Source organism: Ceratotherium simum, chromosome 35, assembly GCF_057802395.1.
Source record: "Ceratotherium simum simum isolate JZ-2026a chromosome 35, ASM5780239v1, whole genome shotgun sequence".
Classification (NCBI taxonomy): domain Eukaryota; kingdom Metazoa; phylum Chordata; class Mammalia; order Perissodactyla; family Rhinocerotidae; genus Ceratotherium; species Ceratotherium simum.
This window is the reverse complement of record NC_141934.1, coordinates 24,165,405-24,185,798: the sequence shown is the minus strand read 5'-3', so window position 1 is coordinate 24,185,798 and position 20,394 is coordinate 24,165,405. Positions and strand designations below refer to the sequence as shown.

The 20,394-nt window shown below is 59.9% G+C and overlaps 1 protein-coding gene and 1 pseudogene across 3 annotated transcripts in view; one reads left to right on the top strand and one right to left on the bottom strand.

Moving 5' to 3' along the window:
- Positions 1-12,410, bottom strand: part of SETD1B (SET domain containing 1B, histone lysine methyltransferase) — a 23,525-nt gene extending 11,115 nt beyond the window's left edge. Inside the window, exons 1-10 of one of the 2 annotated variants that reach the window (XM_087423337.1) lie at positions 12,199-12,410; positions 11,522-11,709; positions 11,219-11,317; positions 10,330-10,600; positions 8,196-8,308; positions 6,005-7,243; positions 1,473-2,300; positions 743-1,004; positions 326-663; positions 136-238 (exon numbers count right to left, since the gene is read on the bottom strand). In XM_087423337.1, the coding sequence (XP_087279463.1) occupies positions 136-238; positions 326-663; positions 743-1,004; positions 1,473-2,300; positions 6,005-7,243; positions 8,196-8,308; positions 10,330-10,600; positions 11,219-11,317; positions 11,522-11,695 (3,427 nt within the window). In that variant the 5' untranslated portion in view covers positions 11,696-11,709; positions 12,199-12,410. Of the gene's footprint in view, positions 1-135; positions 239-325; positions 664-742; positions 1,005-1,472; positions 2,301-6,004; positions 7,244-8,195; positions 8,309-10,329; positions 10,601-11,218; positions 11,318-11,521; positions 11,710-11,813; positions 11,963-12,198 lie in introns of those variants that run through there. The other variant, XM_087423338.1, reaches the window with a different exon arrangement.
- Positions 11,712-20,394, top strand: LOC147912477 (uncharacterized; annotated as a pseudogene). Its single transcript, XR_015549822.1, has 5 exons — positions 11,712-12,792; positions 13,215-13,257; positions 14,645-14,750; positions 16,621-16,727; positions 20,129-20,394. The product of XR_015549822.1 is annotated as an uncharacterized LOC147912477 (transcript).

Genomic DNA, 20,394 nt, shown 5'->3' with positions numbered 1-20,394 from the left:
ACATGTGTGTTTTAATGAGTTCACATTTCAAAGGCAAGAAATGTTGCCCAAAAAGTATTGCTAACTATTGCTCAGGCTCTGCCCTCTGCAGAGGGACCCTGGGCCGGGCCAGGTGCCACAGCCTGCCCCACTCACCTCCGTCCGAGTCCCCTTCTTCCTTCTCACTCGCCTCCGACAGGGCTGTGTCTTCATCGTTCTCAGACTCATCCCGGTCATCGCTGTCTTCATCGTCATCATCCTGGGGAGAGGGATGGGGAGAATGGGTGAAGTGCCTGGGCCCCCCTCGCCTGGCCCAGCACCCAGGCCTCCCCAACCCAAATGGTACCTTATCTGACGTGGATGAGGTCGAGGAGGAGGAGATCTGGCTCCTGGGGCCTTCCTCCTCCTCCTCCTCCTCCTCCTCCCCGTCCTCTTCCTCCTCGGTGCTTTCCCGCTCCTCTTTGTCAGAGGCGGAGGATGAGGGTGAGGTGGTCGAGGATCCCGATGATGAGGATGCCGATGAAGATGAGGACACTGACAGTGACTCCTTCTCGTCCTCCTCCCCGCCACTGTCCAGCTCCAGTGGTCGGGCCGGCCGCCGCCGCACGCCCACGCCCTTGGGGTCTCGCTTGGCGAGCTCGCAGGGGGCGTCTGCCATGTCCCGGTCCCGCTCACGCTCAGACTCTGTGGGAGGGAGGCTGTCAAGCTGGGCTGGGTGGACGTGGAAGGAGAAGAGACGAAGGACGGGGCTGGGGACACAAACCTTCATCTTCCTCATCCACGGAGGTGGAGGGCCGCAGCCGCTTCTGGTCGCCAGATGAGGCTGTGTCTGGGGGCTCCTTCCTCTTGACCTTGAAGGAGGGCAGCCGGATGGCCCCGCGCAGCCCGATGCCCAGGCCCAGGCCCTCGTAGCCCAAGCCCTCGCCCTTGCTCCACGACTCCAGCAGGCACGAGGCGATGCGGTCCTTGGGCTTTGGCCTGTCCTCATCCTTGTGCTCGCCGGACTTCACGGGTGTCAGAGAGGCCTGGGGCGGAGAGAGGAGGGGAAGGTCACTCTGGTTACAGCGCTGCCAGCGACCCCACGGGGTGGCTCTCCCTGAGCAGCCTGCCTTCCTCCAAAAGTGACAGCCGCACTAACTGGCACTGCCTTTCCGTGTACCTGGCCACACTCTGTGCCCACCCCTCAGGATGCTCGCAGTGCTCCACTCTGCCTCACTGCCCCTCAGTTTCCTCACCCGCAAAGCAGGCCGCTACAGCCACCTGCATCAGAACAGTGGCTTTTGCACTTTGGAGATTGGAATCCAAAAGAAACATTGTAACTACATCTGTATCATTGAAACACAAGTTTCACAAAATAATATTCATGCTATCCTATTTTGGGGGTGTGGGTGGCAGTGTTTCCAGTAACGTGTCTTGGGAGAAGAGGGGGTACCCGGCTGGGTTCCTGCCTCACACCCACCGGCCGCCCCAGGGTGCCCGTGTCCACCACCCACCTTGGCCATCCGCTCCTTCTTATCCCACCACTCATCGAAGGCCCGGAAGGCCACCACCTCCACCATCTTGCGGTTCAGGTCACGCTTCATGATGGCCTTGAGCTCTTTGAGCACCACCAGCAGGACGCCGTCCACAGTGGCCTTGTGTGGGTCCTCCTGGCGTGGCACGTAGCCTGGTGGCGGCACTGATGGGTCAAACTTGGGCAGGGGTGGCCAGGGCTGCCCGCGGCCGGGGCCAGTGTTGCTCAGGGAGAAGGGTCCCCGGTAAGGCGGCAGGTTGACAAACTGCAGCCCAGCCGAGGCGGCGGCGGCGGCGGCAGCCATGAAGGGGGGGTAGGGGCAGGTGCCCTGGGCCGTCATCAGACGGCTCAGCATCTGTGTTTGCATCTGGAAGGACATGGGCATGCCGCCCCACTGGCCACCCAGCACGTGGCTCATGTCCACCTGCATCACAGGAAACAGCGCCGGCGGGAAAGGCGGCAGGGGCGGCAGGATGGGCGGGGGTGGGACACCAGGTGGTGGCGCTGGCAAGGGTGGTGGGGGCACTGTCACGGCTGGGTGGGCCGGGGGTGGTGGGGGCGGTGGCGGGGGCAGAGGTGGGGGCATGGGGAAGCCAGGCTGTGGTGGGGGCGGCGGCGGGGGCGGAGGCAGTGGCGGGAAGCCAGGGGGTGGGGGCAGCGGCAGGGTCGGGGCCAGCACAGAGGGGGCTGCCACAGCCCCCGCCCCTGGGGTCACCACCATGGGCTTGGGGCAGTCAGCGCTGGTGATGGGGGCCGAGGGCATCTCATCATCTGAGATCTCCATGTCCTCACCCGAGGACTGCTGGCCCTGCGGGGAGAGCAAGGAGAGAGCGGTGAGGGGGAGCCTGGGAGGCCAAGCCGGCTCCCAGAGCCCCCTTCTGAACACCAGAAAGTTGGAGAAGCTTTCTGCAAGACTAATGAGCAACATGGGTTCTGCAGTTCTGATCCTGGTCCCCTCCTTTCCCGGTCATGTGGCCTTGGACAAGTCATTTAACCTCTCTAAGCCTCAGTTTCCCCATTTGCATAATGGGCATCATACTACCTGCCTCATGGGGTAATCATGAGGATTCATTCATTCATTCATTCATTCAACAAACAACTACTCAGCATCTGCTGTGTGCCAGGCACACTGTTCCAGGTGCTGGAGACACAGTGGTGAACACGACAGACAAAATTCTTGCTCTCTTGGAGCTAAACTTCTAGAGGGAAGAAGCGACGGACAACCAGGATGAAGATGTGAAATATACAGTCCGTCATGGAGAAAAAGAAAGCTGGGAAGGGGGATGGGGCATGAAGGAGGAAATAGATTCTGTCTCAATTTGAGAGATTCTGTTTAGTTTGTATTCAGAGAAGATAATACTAATAGTTAAGACATCGATAGCGCTTCCTGTGCACCAGGCACCTTTCTAAGCATTTTACACATATTAACTCAGTTAATCCTCAGAACAACTCTACAAAGTAGGTCTGCTATCTCCATTATTACTGATGAGGAAACTGAAACAGAGAGCTTAAGAAACTTGCCCAAGGCCACACAGCCAATAAGAGATGGAGCCAGGATTTGAACCGGAAGTGGCTCCCCAGCCTGTGCTCCCAGCCAGCCCGCTGTCCTCACTGTGGCAGAGGGGCCCGAGGGAGAAGGTGACATTGGAGCGGGGGTGGGGGGGTCCCTACTTCTGTAACTGCACATTTAATGGGTCCAGTGTGGGGCTGCGTGCTGGGGGCACACCACGTCTCATTTCTTATCTGCGCCGTACCCTCACAAGGTGGGGCTCCACTCCAATCCCTTTTGACAGGTGAGGAAGCACTCAGAGAGCGGGAAGTCACTGGCCCCAGAGGCACAGCCAGTCAGAAATGGGGCTGGGACTCCAGCGCAGGATGCCTGCCCGCTGAGGGTAAGGGGGCTGTTGTCCAAATCCAGAGAAGTGGTACCAGATGACCCCGGCTCTGAAATTGGCAAGGGCCCCTCTGCATTGTGACCTGGAGCTTTGGGGAGCTGGATGCACAGGCCTGGAACTGGAGGGAGGCACTGGGGTCCACATGGTGGAGGCGGAGCGAGGAGGCAGAGCAGGGTGGGGAGAGGACAGGCCACCCCCAGGCTCTTCTGTCAGGACAAGAGGCAACGAGGTAGCTCAGGCCCCGCCCAGGAGGAATACGGCTCAGGATCGGAGACTTTGTAGGTTGCCAGAGACAGGGAGAGCGGTTAAAGGCTGAGGGGGCGGGGTCTGTGCAGGCTGCAAGGTCAGAGGTCACACCTACAAGTGAGGGAGGCCTCCAAGGGAAACGGAGGGGCGGGGAGAAGAGGAATGTAGAACCTCCGGCGGCGCCTCCGGCGGCGGCAGGAAGCTCTGGATTTTGCTAGGGCCCCTCTACACACACCGCTCTCTCCCCTTCTCAGGGTTCCCACGCCCAGGCTAGGGCGGGACTGGCAGGCTCAGCCTGAACTCCAGGAGATGAGTCCTGGACGCGCAGCGCGCAGAGGGTTAAGCCGGCGCCGCGGCCAGCCAATCACGAGGAGACCGGTGCTCCAGCCCTCGGCCTGCCCCTCCCTCCGCGCCTCGGCTGGTGCGAGCCGGCGGGAACCGGGAACCGGGGGCGCTGAGCCTGGAGCTCCCCGTACGGCCCCTCACTTAAGCCGAGACAGTGTAGGCAGGTGCTCTCACCGTCCCATTTCACAGACGGCGAAACTGAGACTCAGAGAGGGAAAGTGCCTTTCCCAAGGCCACCTAGAGCGGGGCTCGAGGCTCAAGGACAGGAGCCTGAACTTTTCAACACCAGCGAAGAATGAGACTCTCTCCCTCCACCCTCCAAGCGTGCCCCCTGCGCGGCTCTCCCGCCTCTTCAGCCGAGGCTGGGACTCCCTCCCGGCTCAGTCCCCAGGAGCACGGGTGCTGCTCTCCGGCCGCCAGCAGGGGGCTCCCGAGGGCCAGCCTGGAGGTTACCAGTACTCCCTTGCTTCCCTTGCTTCCCTGGGCTAATGTCCTGGGGCATCCCCGACCCCAGCTCCCTGGGCCTCAGTCTCCCCTTCCCTACAGTGACACGGTGGGAGAGCCCATTCCCTCCAGCTACTCTGGGCTTCCCAGCCCTGGAGCAGCCAGTCAGCATGGTAAACAGCCCCTAACCCCAGGCAGCAGAGAGGGAGGAAAGAAGGGAGGATAGCAGGGCCGGCAGCCCCCCACGTCTGCACACCTGTCAAGTCCCCCTGCCTGGACCCCTTGGCGCCAGAACTACTTCCCTAGAACCGCCTGGAGGCCCCTTGGAGCCTCAGCCACCTGCGGTCCCCTACGGGGCAGGCCAGGTTCCTTTCTGTTCCTCCCTGAGGCAGCCAAACCGGCCTAATCAAAGGGCCACGGAAGGGGGGACCCTCCTCCCACCGCCCACAGGACACAGAGCTCTGTCCAAGCCCCTGGCTGCTCATGCCCGCCGGGCCCACAGGTTCCCACTCAGGTCTCCAGGAGGGCCAGGGCAGGTGCCTGGACCAGGAGGGGGGAGGAGCAGAGCCAACAAAGATGACCTAATCCCCCCCCACCACACCCCCGGAGGAATGTGGCATGCAGCACCCCCAATCCAACCCTGAGGCTGGAGGTTTTGGCAGTGAGACCCCAGATGAGGATCTTTGGGTTTGCCGGCTTCTGGCTGTGGCCCGCCCCCGGGGCTAGCCCTTAACTCCTTCACTCCTGGAGCTAGTGGGAGAGGGAGAAGGAAAACTTCAACGCCCTCCCTGCCTGCCATGGTTTCCCATCTCTTCAGGGAGCACCAGTTTCTAAGAGACAGTGCTCCAGAGCTCCCACCTGGCCCAGCTCAGCAGAGCACTCTGGCTAATCCTTCTCCTGAAATCTGCCTGAGCATCAGGACCAGCCTTGATCATCCGCAAGCCACCCAACAGAGGAGGCCCAGAACCATCTCTGCAGCCCATACTCTCCAGGGTCTCAGTAAATGCCTACCAAAGAAGCTCAAGTCAGAATTTATCCCTAGGAAAAGCTGTGACTTCCCATACCTAACAAGGAGGGCAACAGAACTAGGTCATGTTTCCCTTTTCTCCATAGCGGCTAGGGAGCTCAAAGCCAAATCAGCTGCTCAAACACAGCCCCTGGTGCTTTTTGCATCCTCTCTTTATTTTATTTTTTTTGTGAGGAAGATCAGCCCTGAGCTAACATCCATGCCAATCCTCTTTTTTTTGCTGAGGAAGACTGGCCCTGGGCTAACATCTGTGCCCATCTTCCTCCACTTTTTTTTATATGGGACGCCGCCACAGCATGGCCTGACAAGCAGTGCGTCGGTGCGCGCCTGGGATCCGAACCCTGGCTGCCAGCAGTGGAGCGCGCACTTAACTGCTACGCCACGGGGCCGGCCCGCACCCTCTTTTTATTTTTGATCTGTTATTTTGGCTGCCCTAGCCCTGCTGCTTCTGTGTCTTAGCTAGTTATCCTAAGGGGATCACGTTTCAAAAAGGGAAAGAGGGAGATACAAGACAGACAAAACCCATCCCAGACAGATGGACAGACATGGCGGTACCTCATCCATCTTCTCTGAGGTTGGGGTCCTGTCTCCAGCCAGGTCCAAGGCCAGCTCGGTTGTCTGGCCCAGAAGACCAGTCGGGTCTGGGGGGCCTGGCTCAGGTGGGGGCCGGAGTCCCAGGCCCAGGTCAAGCTCATCGTCCTCATCGGAGTCGGGCAGTGGTGTGGGGCTGATATCCTCCAGGCCGGTGCTGGAGGGGCGTGAGGAGGGTGGTGTGGGGCCTCGAAAGCCCAGCTGGGAGTTAGTGCCAAAGGGGGCCAGCGGGGAGAGCTGGGAGGAGGAGGACGAGATCGGGCTGCCCTCCATCTGCAGCTCCGTGTCCGAGTCCTGCTCCCGAAGGAAGGGCAGCTTAGTGCGCTGCTCCTTCAGCAGCATCTCGATGCGGGAGTCCAGGCTGTCGTGGGGCTTCTCCGGCCCTGCAGGTGACGACTCCAGCGTAGGCGTGCCAGGACTGTCGCAGGGCTCAGGGCTCCAGCCGAAGGTCGGCCGGCCGCCCAGCTCCATGCTGTTGGCATCAGGGGGCGGTGGGCCGGGCGGTGTGCCTGGCTTCTCCTTGGTCAGGGGCTCAGCGGGCGGCAGGGGCGGGGGCGCAGGTGCTCTCCGGAACTCCCCGCCGTCACGGGCCCCGAAGGTGGTTGTGGCAGTGGGCTCCTCGGGTGGTGGGGGGAAAGGGGGCATGGGGGTCTGATACGGAGAGAAAGCCGACTTGAACGGGACTCCGGGAGCAGAGCTTGCTTGGGCAGGCGGTGGAGTGTGGGCAAAGGTGACTGAATCCTGTGGTTGGGCCTTGAATGGAGGGCCACTGCTGCCCCCGCTGCTGCTGACTGTCCCGAATGGGAGGTCCACAGAGCCCCTGAAGGCAGCTGTGGCCCCTGCCACTGTGGTGACTGCAGAAGAGTTGTGGACATAATGATGCTCATGGCGGCGGTTGTAAGCATCCGTGAACTTGCTCTCATGGCGCCGGGCCTTGAAGGTCGCTGTGGGGTCCTGGCTGAAGAGGTAGGAGGGTGTGGGCTGGCGGCTAGAGTAGCTGGAGTCCTGCGAGAATGGGGTACCCAGGCGCGGTGTGAGCGGTGTGCCCTGTCCATAGGAGTTGGGCGTGTCCAGGCGGCAGCTGGAGTAAGCAGTGTCCTGGGAGAAGGGTGTCCCACCACTATTGGGGGTCACAGAGGATGAGCCAGAGCCACAGCCTGCGGACAGGCCACCATCCTTGAGGCGCTTCAGGGCATCTGACAGCTGTAGAGAGAGAGAGAGAGAGAGGTGTGAGACCATTGGGAGAAAAACATGCAGTGGAATGGGGCTGTTTTCCCTTCTCACTCTGGCTGCTGGGGACCTCACAGCCAAACTCATTGCTCTAGAACTGCAGTATAGTGAAGGGAAGTTGGAGGGGAGATTAAAAAGGAGTGTTTGGATGGTCCTAACTTTTCTCTAATCTTGGGGTAGACAGTTATCCTCAGAGAACCTTGAGGGTTTTTCCTAATCCCTGAAGCAGAGAAAAGATAAGACCTTGACATCTTGGTTTGAACTGGGATTTCCTTCCTGCCTCAGGCTGTCAGAAATCAAAAACTTTCCAGGTAGAGATAGCTGCCTATTGTCTTACGAATGAGGGGGTAGCCAAGGACCTTGTCCCTCCAAGCCTCCTGATGTTTTAGGATTTAAATAGTGTGACATGGTAAAAGTGCCTAATAAGCAACCCAGCTGACCAGCGAGTAAGCAAAGACTCTTCATTCTGGAATAACTACTCCTGAGGGAGGGAGGCGGGGTTGACGCTGGGAAAGGAGGTGGGATGAAGATCTCGCCATGAGAGGCTGGTCTAGGTGAGTGTCCTGGGAGGCAGTGGTTGGGGAAAGAATCAGTCTTGCTCTGGAAGGAGGGACCTGAGCTCTGCTTTCTGGGGACAGGGAAAGAGGGACAAGACACCAGACACTAGGACTCTGGACACAGTAATGTTTCAGCATCAATGTGCAAAGCAGGCCCCAGGTGGACTCTGGGTCTTGTGGGAATTCCAGCCAGTGCAGGGGGCGGGCTGGGGGCCACGCTGGAGGAGAGCTTGGGCAAACTGGGCTTGTAGACCATACTGGAATCTGTGGTGGGTGTGGCCGGGCTCCTTTCCCTCCTAGGCCCTGGTGTCCAAAGCTGGAGATGGGGGGGGGGAGGGCGGGGGAAGGACTGACAGCCATAAACCCACCTGCAAGGTCTCATTCACGATGGGAGAGACAGCGTCCAGCTCGCCCACCGGGAGGGTCTGGGGTGTGTATCGGCCCGTGACCAGCAGTTCGTAGAACCGCATGCGGGTTTCCCCTGTGGAAAGGGAAGGAGGGAGGACTCGGTGAGGCTCCAGAACGGGGCGGCCCCCACAGGTTGGCATCCCTGTGGGTCCCTGAGACCCCAAGCCTGGGGAAACTGTGTGACCCCGACCAGTTCCCCATCTCTTTGCACCTTACTCAGGAGTCTCATCTGTTCAACAAAGCTGCTCAACTGTATGATTTGTCTGATCCCGAGATTCAGAATTTAATGCCTCGTGGGGCTGGGACTCCCCCAAATACAGAAAGGCCACCTCCAACACAAAGCCCCTTCCTGTCACCTGGGCCGTGGCACCCAAAAAAAGAGTCAGGTCTTCCCTGTCCTCTCGCCTTCCCACTTAATAGCCAGGGCCCTGTAGCAAGTGGAGAGGAGACTGGTGACACAGAGGTGACAGCTTGTTGTTAACTCTCCAGAGCCAGGGGACCAGCAGAGTTTGTAAAACACTCTCTAGCACCACGTTCCTGTGAACTCCATGTGCCTCCTCCTCTGACCAGGATCCCCTGCTCTGCCGGTCCCACGGAGCCCTGTCTGGTAGCCCTCCTCCCCCCAGCAGAGAGAAGCCTCTGCAGACCAGGGGGCCCCAGATTATCGATATTTATAGAGCCCTCTGAGGCAGCTGCTTACATATGCAAAGGAGACGCATTCCTTGAGCTACTCTTTACACTTTACCGGTCTCTTTCTTGAAATACAAACTTAGTTGGCAGCCTCTGAGGGCTCCCCTGTTTTTTTTGCAGAAATGAAATTTTGGTGAGAGCTGACAGCAGCCACCCAAGGGATATGTAGATTTGAAAGGGTCCATACTCCCCCCCAACAGAGATTGAGAAGCTAGAGAAGGGGGGTCAGGGGGCTGTGGCCTGGGCAGGAACCTGGATTGTACCCTGAAGGAGACTCGGAATTAGCGACGGGCTTGGCAAGAGTTTGTGGGATAACCTTGCCAGCCCTGGACCAGCTTCCTTCCACAACCCCCAGAAAGGTCTTAAGAGACTCAGTCAACATGTACTCATTATTAAAGACAAAAAAAGAAAGGTTTAGATTTTCCTGTCTGGGGTTTGGTGTGCCCTGGGTGCCCCTAAACCCCATGCTCACAAAACCCCTGGAAGCCCCCCACCTAAGCCCTCCCAGGGGACCCCCAGGAGCTTTGGACCCAACAGTGTCTGCCCAGTCACAGGGCTGGCTGGTCCTCAGAGCACCTGGCACCTTCTTCTCTATCAGTGGGAACTTCCCTAGAGAAGCCACAGGCAAACTTCGGGGGATGCCCTAGAGTTCTTCAAGCCCCTCCAGCCAGCGTCCAGGAGGAGCCTCCCAGGACCCTGAGGGTGGGAGGTATGGCCTCCCCAGCCCAGCTCTCCCTGATTCTCCCGGCAGCCACTCAGAGTGAGTACAGAGTGAGATTCCGGTGCATGGGAGGTGGTGCTGTCTCTTTAAGAGAGAGGAGGGAAGACACAGTGTCAACCCTTGAGCACCCAGAGCAGCCCTCCCCACTCTATGGAACATGATCAATGAAACCACACTCTGGGCCCAGATTGGTTCCCACTTCCAAGGGGAAAGGGACCCTGGATCCTTAGAGGACTCTCTTTTTAGTCCAGGGACCTACTCTTTATGTATTTAAAGGCATCCTGGTGGCTCTCCTTCAGCCCCCCACAAATAAACAAACCCTGCCTCCTCCCCTAACACAGTTAGCAACACTGGGGACTGTCTCAACCCAGGCCACCAGGGCTCGGAGAGGGGCCCACGGGGGTGTCAGCAGTGGGGAAGCCTCCGGGTGGTCCCTGGGGGTGCAGTGGCCAAGGACTGGCACATTTGGTAAATTATAGCTTGTCTCCTAGCAACAGACAACACATTTAGCTCCACGTGACTCTACCCTCAGGAGGGGGAAAAAATACAATTGTAGGGGGCCCCCAAGGAAAAGTCAGGGGGTCCCCAACACTGCAGGAGGGGCTTTGGGAGGGAAAAGGGTCACACGGACAGGTCCCGCGGCTCCTCGGCAGTGGGCAGTCCGCAGCCGGCCTCCAACTCACCTTTGGTGTCCAGCTCCACGTGGATGATATTGCCCATGACAGAAGTGCTGTGCAGGTGCTGAACCGCCTCCTTGGCTCCCCTGACCGTGGCAAAGACCACCTTGGCAATGCCCAAGTGCTTCTTGGTCTTGGGGTTGTACAAAATCTCCACCTCCTCCACCTCCCCATACTTCTTGCACATGTCCCTCAGGAAGTTTTCGCGGATGTTATCATTCAGCTTGGCAAATGTCACCTGCTTCGGAGGCACCGGGCCCACATAGAACTCATCGATCTGGCAGGGGACGAGGGGGAAGGGAGTTTGGAGAACATTGAAACCGAAGGGAAAACACGACATTCCCCACTCGCCTGCCCGTTGAAAACAATGAAGGGGAAAAAATAAAAAAAATTTTGGGGGAAAAAAAAAATGCAGGCGGGCGGGCCCGGGAAGCGGAGGATTAAATCGTTTGGAACGTGGAAGTCCTCTGGGTTCGAAAGGAAAGGGGAAAAAGAAACAGTTTCTCTTTCCCCACCCCCCATTCTGGCCTCCTCTCCCTGCTGCCGGGTCAGGGGCGACCCCTGGGGCTAGGAAGCTGTCCCCCTAAAGCCACAAGGCTGGGAAGGGGGGCGGGTCCCGGGGCTGAGTCCCCGGGCTGGCAGGAGGCAGGTGGGGACCCGGAGCCCCCAGCTGGGCGGACAGGACACTGTATCAGCGCCCTGCTTAGTTTCACCGAGTGTTTACAGCAGCCCAGAGGGGACACCCTCTCGCAGCCGTCCCCCCGGCCCCGCCAAAACTTCCCGGCCCGGACGGCGGGAACTCAGAATCCGGCTGGGTTCGGCCAGGACTGGCGTTATTTTCGAACTCGCGGCGCGGGGAGGGGGGGCGAGCGCGGGGCAGGGGGAGGGGTCCTGCCTTGAATTTGGGCACCGACAGCTCCAGCTCCTTGTTTTTGGTCCAGATCCCGACGACCCGGGGATCTTCGACGATGTCCACCGGGCGGTTGCTGGACATCTGCGGGGAGGAACGGGGGGCGGAATAGGAGGGCTGGTCCCGCTCCCGGGGCCGGGGCAGACCCCCCTTCTCCAGGCACTTGTCAAACTCCGGCTGACAGTTGGCCCGGCGGTCGGGAGGGGGCCCCGGGCCGCTCGGACCCCGCTCCCGGGGCCGGGCCGGGTGGGTGGGTGGGGGCGGCGGGGCGGCGCGCCGGCTACTCACCGCCAGGCTGAAATGCTGCCCATCGTAGCGGTACAGTTTATGATGCCCCTTCTTCAGAGCCGGGTCAATCATCAACTTGTAACTTCTCCAATGGTGGTTCCTCCTCTCGCCCGAAGGGCCGGGCTGCGGCGGGGGCTGCTGGTGGTGGTGGTGGGGGGGGTGACTGTTCTCCATGCCGTTAACCCAACCTGAAATCGAGCAAGTTGTTGTCGTCTCCGCCGCGGCGGCGGCGGCCGCTCTACACACACGCGAGAGAATCAAATCGTCCAGCCCCCACCCCCTCCCACCTTACCAGCGCGCCCCAAAAGGAGCTGTCTCGCTGGCTCCCCCCAAAATAAGAATGGAACGAGAGAATAACCCTTCCGGGAGAATTAGGCGCCCGCCCGCTCGGCCACCGTCTCGGGGCGGCAGCGAGGGGCTCCCGGGGGCCCCCGGTGCGGGCTGGCGGCGCCCGGGGCGCCCGGAGGACGCGGGCTCCGGCCCATGGTGCCCGCCCGGCCGCCCGGCCGCCCGGCGTGGCGCTCGCTCGCTCGCTCGGCCCGGCTCGGGCGCGGGGCTCGCGGCAGGCCTGGCGCCGCCCGCCCGCCCGCCCGCCCGCGCGCTCGGCCGGGGCCGGGGCTGGGGGCTCGGGCTGCCCGGCTGCCGGCCGCGGCCTCTCCCCCCCGGGCCGCGCTTACATCCCCGCCGGGCGCCGGCCTCCCTGCGCCGCCAGCCAGTACATGGTGTCCCCCGCGGGAGCCGAGGCCGGGGCGGCCGGACGGGGGGCCGGGACGGGGGGGGCGCCGCCGCCGCGGCTGCCGGGCCCGGAGCTGCTGCCGCCGCCGCTGCTGCTGCTGCTGCTGCTGCCCGGGAGGCGGCTGGCGGCGGAGGCTCGGCTCCCAGTAGCCGCACATCCCACAATACACCGCTAAGGAGCCCGACCCGAGCGCTCACCCTCCTCCTCTTCCTCCTCCTCCTCCTCTTCCTCCTCCCCTCTCCTTCCTCGCCGCTTCCCCAGGCACTCTCCCGGCGGCGGCAGCTGCGCCGCCAAAGCCCCGGGCCCCAGCGGCCCCCCACCCCTCACTCGCGCGCTCCCACACTGCCTCCCCCCTCCCCGGGGGAAGGCCTTTTAATTTATTTATTCTGCTGGGACTTAGGTGGGGGGCTTGGCTGGCGGGGGAGGGGGTCTCCCCAGGCTCTACCTCCCGCGGCTGGGGCTACCCTCCGAGCCGCGGCCGCCGCGGCGTGCGCCTCGGGCCTCCAAAACTGTTTCCAAACTGCCGAGACCGGAGGTGGGCGCGCGGGGGCTCCGGGGGAAGGGCCGGGTTTTGGGGTGTGTATGTGTGTGGGATTGTGTCTTTGGACGCTGGGAGCCGTGGGGAGAGGCAAGACGACTCAAGACGAGTTGCAATCGAGGTATCTCAGCGCCGGCTTCCTCTTCTGCCCCGCGACCCCCTCCCCCCTGGAGCTGAGCTGGGGAGGGGAAACCAGGATTTTAACCAAATTAGCATTCACATTCCTGGGAGGATGCAGCCCTCGCCTGGACCTGGGTGATAGAAGCTTCTTTCTGTTTTTATTTTTGGAGAGGAGCGCCCTGTAATTGTCTTGAACACATGCTTCTGTCTCCCCCCCCTCCTTCTTCCTCCAGCCACCAGCGGAGGAGAGAGTCCCCCTTTTTTGCATTTATCTTTTCCTTCCCCTTTCTTTATTAAAGGTCCGGGAGTGGCGGCGGCCAATCAGCGCGCGGCTTCCATTTTGTGAGTTCAACTCCGAGGCTCCCGGGCTTCGCGAGGACGCATTTGCAGCCCCCTCTGCCTCTCCTCTCGGGCGGCCGAGGCGAGGGAGCCGCCTCGCCGGGGCTTCGTGGTGGTGTATTTCATGTTGGGGCTCTTTTCGGGGTTTGTAATTTGGCCGTGGGTAGGTAATTGGCTGGAGCAGGGCGGCAGGGCGCGGCAGCCAATCAGCGCGCGGCTTCTATAGGGCTTGAGTTATTAGACGCTGGTCTCAAAACATCCTTCATCAGACACCAAGGAGAGGCCAACAGATGAGGGGAGCCATTTTTCTGCAATGGAATTAAATGGCCAAGTGGGTTTTTCCTTTGTTGCAAATGGGGAATGTTTTTCCTTTGACTCCACCATCCAGTTCAGGACGCCTCAGTGTTCTGTTTAACATTTGTCAACAGGCTAAAGGACTCACAATTGGAAGAATGAAGAAGACTTTTTAAAAAGATCTGGATTTTTCCTTATGACTTGGAATCCATCTTTGTCTTGTATAACTAGGTCATAGCACACCATTAATGTCAGCAGTTAACAATTTTGAATTCCAAAAAACCTAAGTAAATGACATATTTAATTTTTTTTCCTCTTTTTTTCTTGGGTGGGTGGGGGGATCTTGGAGCTGTCTTAATCTGTATTCTCTTGACTGAACAATAAATTTTTAAATATATATAGTTTCCTCTATTAAACACTTAAACCTGGCCATCTTATTAACTCCTTCTGCTCTCTTTTTAACAAGGTAATGTTTTAAATGTATAGTTTTAGGACTAGCGAAATGGCAGCAACAAAAAAATTGTAAGCAATTGTTACTTTTAAGTTTCTAAAAACCTTTTACATTGTAAGTACCCAATCCATTCTGTCCTTACGCAGTGCAGTTTTCATGTTAATGTTGCTGAGATGTCCTTAATTTTCTGAACCTTCATCTGCATGTATGTCTTTGTCGCTCTTGTCTAATATAAGCCAGTTAAAATGCTTTTAGACGATTTTATAAAGCTAAGGTTTTTTAGCTTTAAGCTTTTGAAAATGTTTACAGCCATAAATGCTAGTCAGCTTTCTTCCCAGTAACATGTACACTTTCTTTGAAAATCGATCTATTTGAAGAAAAACAGCTCTGTTTTTGTCGTCTTGGTAGGGGAGTGGGTGAGGGAAAGGAAGACCTTCTCTTTGTGTAAAGAGACTAAAGCCGTCACAGGAAACTAGATTAAAACTGGAAAACAAGTCCTAGCTGGTTCGAGCCAAACACCAACGTTAACGCGGGTATTTTCTATGGTGGTTGGGATGGCCGGTGCGTCTTATGCCTTTTGTTTGATTTGACTGTGTATTTTCGCCTTTTGTCTCTTAATGACGGTCACACCATTGCTATATCCAGAGCAGTAAACAGTCCTCTGCGAAGCCGCCTTTTGCCAACCCAACCCTGGAAAGTTTGCAGAAGTGGAAGGAGCAGAAAATGCCATGAGAGTGTAACTTACAAAAAGGTAACAGCAACAAAAAAAGACACCACCATTCCCCCAAATATTCCCAACTAAACAATCCCCCCAAAAGATATTCAAAACCTCCGCCCCGCTTGATCTTCCAGACTCCATGGCACCGGGCTGAGCGGGTGAGTAAAAAAAAAAAATGCCTTTTGCCCCTTCGAGGAAATCTTTTTTCGAGCAGGCCAAGAGCTGCAAATGTTTGGGAGCTGAGGAGAGAAGGAGGTTTCTGGAGCTTTATGTTTGGCAGCCGGATCGGGGAGGGGTAGGGGGACACGGTGGGCTCTTCAAACCCTTTTGCCCCTTCTGCCCCGGAGGCGAGAGGAGGGCCTCCCCAGCGACCTCGGGCGTCCACGGGGCCGCCTGCGCTCGTCCCCCTCGCTTTCCTAGGTCTGAGCCTTGGTGGGGAGAAGAAATTAAAGTGCTTTGCAAAGGAGGGGCTCAAAAGACAGGGAAACCCACTCCCCCCCAGCCCAGGGCCTCGTTCCCTTTTGATTGGGGGGGGTCTCGCCCTCCGAAGCCGGCTTTCCGGGGCTCCGGGGCGCGCCTGCACTTCCTAAGCAAAAAGGACAAAGGCCGGCGTCCATGTTGGCACCATGACGCAGCATCTCTCGCGCCTGCAGCCCGCGCGCTGCCTGTGCTCCCGGCCGCGCTCGCTCCTCCCTGCCCAACTCGAGTTTTATTTTCAGGTTCAGAGCGGAGCCGCGGCCGGGGCCGGGGTCGGGCCGGGCCGGGGCTGGCGGGCGGGCCGGCCAGTCTGCGGCGGCTAATGGCGGCCGCTCTCTTCCTGCCTCCCTCCTTCCTCGGTGGGCGTTGAGAGCCCGGCGCAGGTGGCGGCCCCTCGGCCGGGCCGGGCCCCGAGAGCCCGCAGCGCACAGCGCCCCGGGCCGGGGGGTGGTCGCGGAGGCCGTGTCGGGGGCCGCGGGCCCGGGGGCGTCGCGCGCCGCAGCTCCCGCGCTCACCTCCGCCGGGCGAGGCGGCCAGACGGGCGCCATTTCGCGCGCCGCCCGCGGCTCGGGCGGTGGCGGCCGCCGCGCGCCAGGCGGGAGGAGGGAGGAGGCGGCGGGCCGGGGGGAGGGGAGGCCGCCGCCTGCGAGGACGCCCCTGGCCCCGAGGCCTCGACGGCGGGCGCGGGCTCCGCCGCTGCCTCGGACCCCGCGCCCGACTCGGGGCCCCACGCGGGCACGAGGCCTCGCGCCCAAGCCGGGCGGCGGGGGCCCTTCCTCCTCCCGCGCGCGAGCCAGTAGCAGAGGGCCACGGGGCCGGGGAGGGCCTCGAGGCCGCCCCCTGACCCCGACCCGCTCCTCCGGAGGCCGCGGAAGCCTCCCCCGCGCCCCGGCCCTGCCCCCGGGCCGTCCTCGCTGCCCACCCGGGCCTGGGCGCCCATGTCTGGCTCCCAGCCGTCCTTGGATAGCCGAGCCCGAGGGGCGGGGAGCCCCTTTGTCCCCACTTTGGGTGTGAGGCCCTCGAGGAGGCCGCCGACGCCCCGATTTGGCCGCCTGCGGCACGCCCTCCACCCCGAGGCTCTAGAGCTGTGGTGGGGGTTGGGGCCTGGGAAGGCTGAGCGGGCCTTCCCCGGGATCCCCCGAGGCGGAGGGCTCTGGGGTAAACCCTCACATCTCCGGCCCTTCCTGGGGGAGGGGATGCGGACTGGGCGGGCCTTTGGAAATGCAGATGAGTCGCCTCCTGCTGCTTGTCGCCCGGGTTGAACCCTGGTGACTCAGCCACCCCCCCTCCTATCCCTTCCAGAGTGAGGGCCGCCTTGGCAGCTGGGAAGGGGGGACGGCATTTGTAAGGCTCCCCTTCCCTCAAAGACATCCTCTCCGGTTTGTGTTCCTCAACTCCCTAACAGACCTTCCGACTTTCCCCCTAGGCTCTTGTCCGGAGAAGGGGCAACCGACCTGGTGCCCCCAGAGTGGACAGTCCTCCTTTGGACAGCCGGAGCAGGCCTAGTATGACTCGGACAATCCTCCCACTAAGGTAGGTGTGAGCCCTTTCCCAGGCTGCGAGGGAGATTTGGGGGGCGTTGGCCTGGAGCCCAGGGAGGGCGGCCACCCCAAACCCGCTAGGCTGGTTCGGCAGCCCCTCCCCCACACAGATGTGTGGGACCGTGTGTGTGAAATCGGCTGCCTGCTGGGCCTGCTCGGTCCATCCATCCCCGCCTGTCAGCTTCTGTTGTCAGGAGTTTGGGGCGTGCAATTCTCGGCCGTATTTAGCAGCATAGGAGAGGCTGCACTTGCAAGTATTTCCCAGTTGTGTGTTTGCTGGTGGGGGGAGGGCTCTGAAAGCCTCTTACTTCTGAAAGGCCCAGGCGGCTGCCAGGAAGTCTGGCCCTCCCTTCCGGCCCCCAGTGGGGACGTGTAGGGTGACTGTATGAGCCGGCCTCTAGTGTCAGGCTGCTAGGGAGGTAAACAGAAGGACCTGAGAACTGGGTCACCTTCCTCTGAGAAAGAGGTTTCTTGATTCGTCTCCCCCTTCTGGGAATTCCCATGATTCCCTCCCCAGCCCCCACCGCAAAAGAGCCCTCTTTCTAGAATCGGACGAATCCGGGTTTGAAACCTGGCTAGCCATTCACCTGCTGTGACTTTGCATAAGCTGCTCAGTCTGAGCCTCTTTCCCCATCTGCACAAATGGGGCTCCCTCAGTGAGTCCCGAACTTGAGTGTGCATCCGAATCATGGGGGCGGGGGGAGGGTGGTAATTGGAACTGATTTTGGGCCCGCTTCTCGAGTTTCTGATTCAGTCGGTGGGGCCTGAGAACTTGTATTTCTAACAGCATCAGCTCACCTGGGAACACATTTTGAGAACCTTTGGGCTTGGCAGCATCTGGGGTGTTGCGAGGAAGATGTAAGCTCACGCACTTGGAGCCCCCAGCTCAGTGCTCGGCACAGAGTTGTTAGCTTGGTGACGATGGCAACTCTCTCCCGTTTCTAACACAAGCTGACTGCGCACAGTTCCATCCTCTTTTGTCTCCAGGAAGCTCCACAGCTGGGGACACTATGGCCCTTGATCTCAGGCCCCTCCCCCTTGTGATCGCTAGTTTGAGATTACTTTGATGAACCATTTGGGTCCAGGTGCTGCTGATCCACAGGGCCCTCCTGATTTGGGCCGCAGCTTGGCTTCCGTGTCGGATCAGCCCTGCCCACTATTACCCCACCCCTCAGTGTGAGGGCTAAACTGACGTTTGGGGGAACCTGTAGAGCTTGACCCAGGCATCTTGGTGCTTAATCAAGGGAGGCTCTAAGTCAGGTGGCCGTGGGCTTGAATCTCGCCGTGCTGGTGAACCTTGGACAAGTCTCCTGTGTGAAATGATAATGATGGATGCTGCAAAGGGTGGAGGGAGGATTAAGTGCGATTAAGGGGGCTGGCCTCACATTCAGGCTTCACACTAGTTGGCTTCCATTCCAGTGTGGCTGCAGGGAGTGGGGGCTGGGCTGTCTTCGAGCTCCTCCCCCACCGGCCCGCCCCCAGCACGTGGCAAAGCCTCAGGGCAAAGGGAACACTGGCTTTCGGCAGGCGGGGAGCCAGCAGTTTTTCCTCCTGTGTAGTTTGAGTTGGGATGGTGGCCTGTCCCCAGCTCCACAGGCTTTTCCATGATGGGCTGTGATTTGGGATCCCCCACCTACCCAGAGAGTAGAAGTGACTCGCCCAAGGTCACAAGGCCACCACCAGCAGCCAGGACAGGGTTCCAGGTGTCTTGACTTCCAGCCCAGCGCCTGTGTCCGTGGCACCCCCTCACCCCAGCTGTCTGGGTTATTTTGGGCTCCTTCCCATGACAGCTGTCTGCTGGCATCACTGCCCGGGAGCTGGGAAAGCTGTCTGGTTGAAAGTAACCAGCATGCTGCTCTGGGCTTCTCCTGGCCATCATGCCTTGCCCCAGTGAGGGTCTCCAATCCCAGATAAGCTGGCTTTGGTCCATCTTGTCCTTTGCTGGGGGGAAGGAGGTGCACCCCACCACACCTGGTACTAGACTCCCTTCCCCCTACACTTTGTAAAAGTGGATGAGACTCACATTATTATTAACAGCTCATAAACCTCTTCCCTCCTTCCACACTGGCCCCAAACCTGAGGTTTAAATTCGGCTCTGCCACTGATGAGCTCATTCGGCCCCCTTGATCCTCACATGACCCTTCTGCCGCCTGAGGGTGTCCTGCGTCCCTTTGAATAGAGTCCTTGGGGCTTCCCAGGGTGGGGGTCTTTACCTCCCATGGGCAAGGGAGGGTGAAATAATTGATTTCAACCTTCCCCTCCTAGCATTGGCCTGGAGGGCTACAGCCAGTTCCTCCACTCCCACCCTCGGACCAGTTAGGGAGCACTTAGGTGCTAAACTGTGGTCTGGGTGTGATTCTTGGAAGGGAGAGGTGTCCCCATGACCTGGAAGGATTATAGTCCCTCCCCACTTCCATTTCTCTTTCACCGCCCCCCCCTTTCTGATTTCTGTGACCACCCCCCTTCCCAGTATCACCTCCTGGGGGCAGGGAGGGGCCGGCCGTGCAGCCTGTCTGTCCTCAGGCTGTTGTCCTTCTGGCGGGCCAAGAAGGTGGCTCCGCCCACCAGTCACCCAGGGAGCATGGGGCGGGGCTGCTCCTGGGGCCAAGCCGGTGGGGCCTGCCTAGAGGGCCACGCCAGCAGAAGGGCAGCCCAAGGCAGGGAGGTGGCTGGACCTGCCTTACTACTGGATGCCAGGGTCCCGCCTCTTCCGGCCCCTCCACCAAGAGCCCCAGCGTGGAATACGACCTTTTGGACCCTCTGGGCGAGATGGAAGGCCTCTGCCTGGACTGTGGAGGCCATCCCAGAGGCCACCTTGGTCCAGTACTGTCTCCAACTGGCCAGTGACCTCAGCACGTCCCCGCCCCTTTGGGAACAGTGGTCTCCCCATGTGAGCTAGGAGGGGGAAGTTGGCCCCAATAATCTTTTGTTTCTGGGTCTGGCTTTGTGAGGGGGGTGCTTTTCATACCCCAGCGGTGACCTCTCCCCCGACCAAGTGCTGAAGCCTGGAGAGAGTCCTCGGGCGAGGGCAGATGGCCTTGACTTCCCAGGCCACCCTCGGCCACCTCCATCTCTGGGACCTCAGAGAATAGCTTAATCTGTGAAGGCTCCATTTCTTCTGTCTTGTCTGGGGTGGATGACCTCTCAGGGTGTCCTGAGACACCAGGGAAGTGGAAGCCATAAGAATTGTCATTAACTTCCCCATCCTAACCTATGCTGGCCGGACTTTGCCCTGACAAGACGGAAGTGATCTGGCCCCTACTCTCCTGGGCTCAGTTGACACAGGCACCCCATGCATGCCACCTGGCCTGCTCCCCTAGGCGTCTGTGTCCCAACAGCTCTGTGGCAAGAACCAGTTTAAAGAATCTTTCTTGCCCTCCTACGTCTCTCCAGGAATTCCTGGTGAACAGAAGACTGACGGTCCTCAGAACATCTCACAGGTAAGGGAGCAGGGCTCCCTGTGTGTGTGGGTGTGCCGGGCTCCTCAGCTGGCCTGCTCTGGCCCAGCCGCCTCTGAGGAAGCTCCAAGCAGCTGGCCTGGCTCCTGAGTATTTTTAGCTACATATCCAGCCCCTACACCACCACTGGAGCTGGGTCCAAATCAAACACACTCCAGGCTGGGTGGGGCTGGGGTTCTGCCAGCCTTGGCCAGGCACGGG